This window comes from Colobus angolensis, unplaced genomic scaffold (genome assembly GCF_000951035.1).
Source record: "Colobus angolensis palliatus isolate OR3802 unplaced genomic scaffold, Cang.pa_1.0 Scaffold138, whole genome shotgun sequence".
NCBI lineage: Eukaryota > Metazoa > Chordata > Mammalia > Primates > Cercopithecidae > Colobus > Colobus angolensis.
Genome location: NW_012114466.1, coordinates 1,947,328 through 1,954,257, shown reverse-complemented (window position 1 = coordinate 1,954,257; position 6,930 = coordinate 1,947,328). Strand labels below are relative to the sequence as shown.

General features: G+C 43.1%; 1 protein-coding gene across 1 annotated transcript in view; it reads left to right on the top strand.

Moving 5' to 3' along the window:
• Window positions 1–18: 18 nt before the first annotated feature.
• The window catches only part of ATXN10 (ataxin 10), a 167,664-nt gene continuing 160,752 nt past the window's right edge, over window positions 19–6,930 (top strand). Inside the window, exons 1-3 of the mRNA XM_011934796.1 lie at window positions 19–158; window positions 813–828; window positions 2,173–2,174. Of these exons, the coding sequence (XP_011790186.1) occupies window positions 19–158; window positions 813–828; window positions 2,173–2,174 (158 nt within the window). The remainder of the gene's footprint in view (window positions 159–812; window positions 829–2,172; window positions 2,175–6,930) is intronic.

Here is a 6,930-nt window from a genome sequence, read left to right as displayed (position 1 = left end):
GCTTAGGCCGCCCCTATCATGTGCGAGGGCTGCGCCAGGCCCTGGCTGCAAGACCCACACGGCCCCCAGAGTCATAAAGTGTATATTTTAGCGGGAGAGACGCGTGTTACGGACGCGGGAATTGGGCAGTTGCGGGGATGCCGGTCTCTAAGCATGGAGTGGGACTGGCACTCCTTTCTCCTCGGCGTTAAAGCCCAGGCTGCACCATCCCCCCTGGGAGCAGCGCTCTGTGCAGTGTGGAAGAGCAGGGGCCTGGAGAGACCAGTCCAGTCCTGATGCCACTGAGGGGCGAGATAGCCAGGCAAAAAGAGAAGGTGCCCAGGAGTCAACAGTTGTGGATTTGGTTCCTGGCCTTGCAAGCTGCGTGTGTTACTGTGCAGTTTCTCCAAGCCTTAGAATTCTTGTCTAAAAATGGGACTATAATACACAGCTTAGTTGCTGGATTGTACAGAGGAATAAATGAAATAAAGCATGTGAAAATATAAAATGTGCGAAGCCCTCGGTCAATGCTTGTTTGATCTTGTTCTATCGGGGCCTCAGTTTTCTTGTCTGTTTAATGGGAGTAAAGTTGAATAGTACCTCCCTGGTGATAGATAGTGTCATAAGGATTAAATGAGATATAATGCATGTTAAATCCTTAGGACATACCTGTACATAGCACTAAATGTAGCTGATATCATCACTTAACACATTGGTAGTTCCCCATGTTATCAGCTATTGTGCTAGGTGATGGGGTGGGAAAATGGAAAGTCCTTGCTTTCTCCTGTACTAGTATGTACAAGATAACTACAGCTGTGGGGGTATGTATGTAGAAAGAGCAGAGGGAACGTTGAAGAAAGATTTGGGTCGGCCTAGGTGATCACTATTCCTCTCTTTAAACTAGACACCTGGTCTGAGCACTTTCTTTACCTCAGATCACTTGGGGCAATGTGGAGCTGCTGAAAGAATGCTATTAATAAAAGTCCCTGGTACTGCTCCATGGGCCTTTGGGGGAGATGTATTTATTGATATAATGCTTAGGCTTTTCTGTACCATGATGGACCTTGCTTTTAGTTAATAACCCAGTCATCAACCATTTATTGAGCACCTACTATGAAACAGATTTTTTTGTTAGGGGCTGAGGGTACAAAGATGAGTGATGTGATTCCTTTTATCAAGCATGTTTGGGAAATTGCTAAATAAACACATTTTAAATGGAAATCTATACAAGAGGTGGTGACACAGGAGAACATGTGGGTCCGTTGAAAGATTGGTGAGCGAGGAAAGGCTTTTTTTTTTTTTTTTTTTTGAGACGGAGTCTCGCTCTGTCACCCAGGCTGGAGTGCTGTGGCCGGATCTCAGCTCACTGCAAGCTCCGCCTCCCGGGTTCACGCCATTCTCCTGCCTCAGCCTCCCGGGTAGCTGGGACTACAGGCGCCGCCACCTCACCCGGCTAATTTTTTGTAGTTTTTAGTAGAGATGGGGTTTCACCGTGTTAGCCAGGATGGTCTCGATCTCCTGACCTCGTGATCCGCCCGTCTCGGCCTCCCAAAGTGCTGGGATTACAGGCTTGAGCCACCGCGCCCGGCCTGTTTTATCTTTTCTTTAGGGCCCCTGCTCCATCAAGTCTTTAACCTCACCAGGACCTACAATCTTTTGACCCTATTTCCTATTTACTATCCCTTTTGTTCTTCATTCCCCTTCTTAATGTTCACATTCCCATCTTGATCTGGCTTAGATCCATGGATGAGTAATAAGCATTTCTTTTTTTATGTACATCCTCAACTCCTCTGCCTCCTCTCTAAACTTTGTTGTTTGCCTGGTAAAACTCCAGCTCTGGTCAAATCCAACTTGTTTCCTTTGTGCCAGCACCCAAATAGCTGAACACGGCTAGAGAAAAACGTACAACCGTGCAGACTGCTCTCACTTTAACTTGCTGATGACTCACTAAGGTGGCCCGTAATGCTACCTGTCAGTCCCGAGGTTTGCCCTGGTCCCTTGACTCTCCTGCTCCCCGAGTCAGGTATTTCATGCCCCACTCTCTTCAAACCTCTATCCCCTCATCCTCACTCTCAGCTATTTCCTGAAAAAGAGGAGCAAGTAGCAGATAATTTCCAGGAACTTTCATCACCCTCTCTGCCCACCTACTTGTATCTGCCCATAACCTGTCTTTGCTTCTGTTCTGTGGATGAGCGGTCTTGCTCTGAATATAAGCTCCCCTTAGGTTTGCACTAAATTCCATTGCCTTTTGCACATACTGCTCCAGCAGTCTTCTTCCCCCCACCGCCGTAGAAATAATCAGTTTTACCCTTTCTATTGGATTGCACTCATCAGTTTATAGATCTGCTGTAACTTTTCCCATCCTAAGAAAAATCTCTCCCTCCATTTCCCTGAGTGATAATCCTTCCCGGATCTCAGAACTCAGTCCTCAGACTGCTTCTTTTTTCTGCCTATATTTACTCTCACAGTATTCTCACTCAATCTTGTGGCTTTAATAACTTCCCTTTGCTGGTGACTAACATTTTTCTTTAGCTGGACTTTTTTTTTTTTTTTTTTGAGATAGGGTCTTGCTCTATCATCCAGGCTGGAATGCAGGGGCAAGATCTGCAGCCTTGATCTCCCAGGCATAAGCAGTTCTCCTGTCCCAGCCTCTCTTTTAGCTGAGACTACAGGGATCCACCACCACACCTGGCTATTTTTAAAAATTTTTTTTGTAGAGATAGGGTCTTACCATGCTGCCCAGTCTAGTCTTGAACTCCTGGGCTCAAGGGATCCTCCTGCCTTGGCCTCCCAAAGTGCTGGGATTACAGGCATGAGCCATCACACCCAGCTTAGCTAGACTTCTCCCCTGAACGCTAGACTTGTTTATTCACCTGACTACTTCACATTCTACTTGCATTTCTCCTGATCCTCTCATCCACCAGATATCCTCAGAGTACTCTTCTTTGTTTCTGTAAACAATAAATACATCTTTCGGTTTATGTCTCAGGTTAAAGTTTTGGTGTCACCCTTCACTCCCCTTTTTTAGACACCCTCATAAGAATCCATCATCAGGTCCTGTTGGCTCTGTCTTTAAAATATCCAGAATTTGATTTCTATTTACCATATCTGTTGCTTTCCCTCTGCTCCAAAAACAGCCTCCTAACTGGTCTCATGCTGTCTTCTCTTTCTCCCTTTAAGAGTGATTCTTTACAAAGCAACCAAAGAGATCCTTTTAACATGTAAGTCCGATGATGTCACCCCTCTGCTCAGAACTTTCCATGGGCCAGGCGCTGAGGTCAGGAGTTTGAGACCAGCCTGGCCAACATGGTGAAACCCCATCTCTGTTAAAAATACAAAAATTTGCTGGGCATGGTGGCACATGCCTGTAATTCTACCTACTTGGGAGGCTGAGGCATGAGAATCGCTTTAACCTGGGAGGCGAGGGTTGCAGTGAGCTGAGATCCTGCCTCTGCACTCCAGCCTGGGCAACAGAGCAACTCTCAAAAACAAAACAAAACAAAGAACCTTCCATGGCTTCACATCAGGATAAAAGCCAGCGTCCTTCCATGGCCTACTGTGCCTGTGCAGGGTAGCTCCATCTTCGCTCTCCGAGTCGCACTTCTCTTTCTTTTTCTCGCTGGGGTTCACTGAAGCCAGGTCTGACTTCCCCGTGACGTGCTCTGTATGCCTTTGCCTCTAGTCCAAGCTCTTCTCCCAGGAAGATGCATAGTTGGCTCCATCACCTTTTTTGGATCTGTGCTCAAATACTACTTTTAAAATAAGGTTTAAATAATGTCTTATATGCAAAATCTCTCTCTAAGAATATAAGGACATTCTCCGTATATTTTCTTTCAAAGCCTTGCAATTTTGTCTTCCATATATTCCTAAATCCACCTGGAGTTACTTTTTGGGTAGTGTAAGTAAAGATCCAATTCAGTTTTTTTCCCTTTGAGATTAACAGTTGTTACAACGCCGCCTCGAGCACAGTCCATCTTCCCCAGGTCCTGAATGCTGTTGGATGCCATTTACCAAGTTACCATGTATACACAGTTCTGCTCTTGGACTGTCTGTTCTATTCCAGTGGTTGATTTTCTGCCTCTGTGCTAATTTCACCTTTTCTTAGCTTCTCTTTCTTTTCTTTTCATGTTTTTTAGAGACAAGGTCTCGCTGTGTCACCCAGGCCAGAGTGCAGTGTTGTGATCATAGCTCACTACAGCCTTGAACTCCTGGGTTCAAGCAGTCCTGCCTCAGGCTCCTGAGTAGCTGGGACTACGAGGCACAGACCATCAAGCCCAGCTAATTAAAACAAGTTTTTTTTTGTTTTTGTTTTTTTTTGGTAGATACAGGGTTTTGCTATGTTAGGCAGGTTCTTGAACTCCTGGCTTCTGCCTCTCACAGCACTGGAGTTACAGGCATGAACCACTGTGCCTGGCCTTCTTAGTTCCTTTCATTTAGCACAGTGCATTTGTTCTGATGAAAGATGAATTTTGAATGTGATGAGGACAGTGGGAAAGAGGAAGTGTGTGGGTTTTGAGGAATGGGGAGAGGACTGAAGCAGGGGTTGCCAAACCATGGCCAGATCTGGCCCACTACCTGTTTGTTTTATGACCCACGAGTTTAGAATGGTTTTTTACATTTTTAAATGGTTGGGGAGATAATAAAATTTCACGACACGTGAAAATTATTTGAATTTAAAATTTTAGTTTCCACAAACAGAGTTTCATTAGACCCCAGCCATGTTCACTTGTTTAGGTGTTTCCCGTGGCTGTGTTTGTGCACTGGGGGAGTCCAGAGTGTGACAGAGGCTGTTTGGCCATCAGAGGTGGAAATACTCACTTTCTGACCCTTTACGGGAGAAGTTTGTGACCCTGAAAAATGGATTGGTCTGAATTGTCAGGACAGCTTCAGAATCCTGGATGTGACAGAAGAGGAGAGAAGAGTATAAAAAGAAGTTTGAGTTCTGCACAGATTTCAAAATTTTACCCTAGGCTGTTTGTGGCAGGAGATACAAATGTTTTTATTTTCTGTTGTTCAATCCTGCCCAGTCAAATCAGCAAGATTTATGGTTTTAAATAACAACCAGTGGTTGTTATTTTAATCTCTGAACTTGTGAGTATTTTAATAGGTTTTCTCACTGGCAGTTGTTAAACTACTCTAAACCACATATGCCAGTTTTTAAGTAAATCTAAGGTATTAGAATAAATCTTTTAACAAGTATGAAGGTCTTAGTTGTAGCATTACAATCACTAGCATGTAGCTTTTTTTTTCAGTAGGAGGCCCCACCTGATGATTTAACTGTAAAATGTGAGTACATACAGTATATTACACCTATCTAATCTGTTACATATAATCACAGGTAGTTTTCTTTAATTTTACTCAAACAGGACTTGCCAAGATTAAACCCTACAGATCTGTTCAAACTTGAAGGAAATGAAATTCTACCTTTTGTATAATTCTAAGGATTTTTTTGGTTCTGTACTGTAACATTTCATTTATACGTTGTCTTCAGGGTATGCATTCCTTTCTAATAGGAATGTCTAATGGTTGAATTTTAATTGTTCTTGTAAGTACTTTCTGCCTTCTGTGAATGAAGTAGTTAAGCTTTTTAAAGTCTCTGTATTTTTTGTTAGTTTGGTTAAAGCAGAAATGACAGCAGTTATTAATAATGTTTGTAATATTGGAGTGATCTTTACTATTTCAATGTCGTTAATCATTACACATATTTAGCTGCATTGTCTTGACAGTGAACATAGATTTTGTAGACGAGAGTACACTAGGACTACTCTGGATGTGTAATGCCAAATAGTTTTCTTTCAAGGCTGTAGAGAAGGTAAAAATGTATAGAAGAGTTAAATGCCTTCACAATATTTACTGTTATTGAATAAAAGCCTCTTTGTTGATGTATTATATTGTATAAAAATATGGTGAATAGAAGCTATAGCTATTTATTGTATGACTCTAGAGGAAGAGTTTTACTGCCACCTTTTATAAAAGGAAACAGACATCTAAAACATGTTATTTGCTCTTAAGAAATTTAAACTACAGTTAATTGGGTTACAACTCCTCCGAGACCTGCAAGCTTATTCACTGTATCATTTAATGGGAAAGGAGAAATTCGACGTTTGCTTAATAGCAATCATAAAGTATCTACATGATATTCACATCTTAAAATCTGACAAGTTTTTAAGTTTCTGAGTTGAGATTATATGGATTTCTTAATGGGAAAGGGAAGGGTGAGCTGATGCCTCAGTTTCCCCTTCTTTCAGTTGCTGACTCAAAGAGCACTGATTTCACTGCCTGTGTCAGGCCTGATGCCTGACTCTGAGCACAAGCTCTGTAAGTGCTTGGATTACATAGCAAGGCTGTGATGCAGTCAGGGGCCACTTTTGAGTGTGTGAACAGTCTCGTCACTGTTTAAAACTTGAACAAATTCAATTAGTGGGTGCCAATTCTGGGCCCTAGAGATATAGAAAAGAATAAGATAGTCTCTATTTTTCAAGGACTTAACAGTCTAGCTGGGGAGATAGGATAAATAAATATTACTGGATGTGGACAAGTTATTCCAGTCTTATGAACAGAGCTCCAGGGCGACATAGAGGGAGCCTGTTTGTCTGGAAAAGTGGAGGAGTTTCACCAGGTCTGTGAGTTTTCCAAAGGTTTAAAAGGAGATGCAGGCGGGGCGCAGTGGCTCAAGCCTGTAATCCCAGCACTTTGGGAGGCTGAGGCGGGCGGATCACGAGGTCAGGAGATTCAGACCAGCCTGGCCAACATGGTGAAACTCTGTCTCTACTAAAATATAAAAAAATTAGCCGGGCGTGGTGGCATGCACTTGTAATCCCAGCTACTCGGGAGGCTGAGGCAGAATAATCGCTTGAACCCGGGAGGCGGAGGTTGCAGTGAGCTGAGATCACGCCACTGCACTCCAGCCTGGGCAACAGAGCAAGACTCCATCTCAAAAAAAAAAAAAAA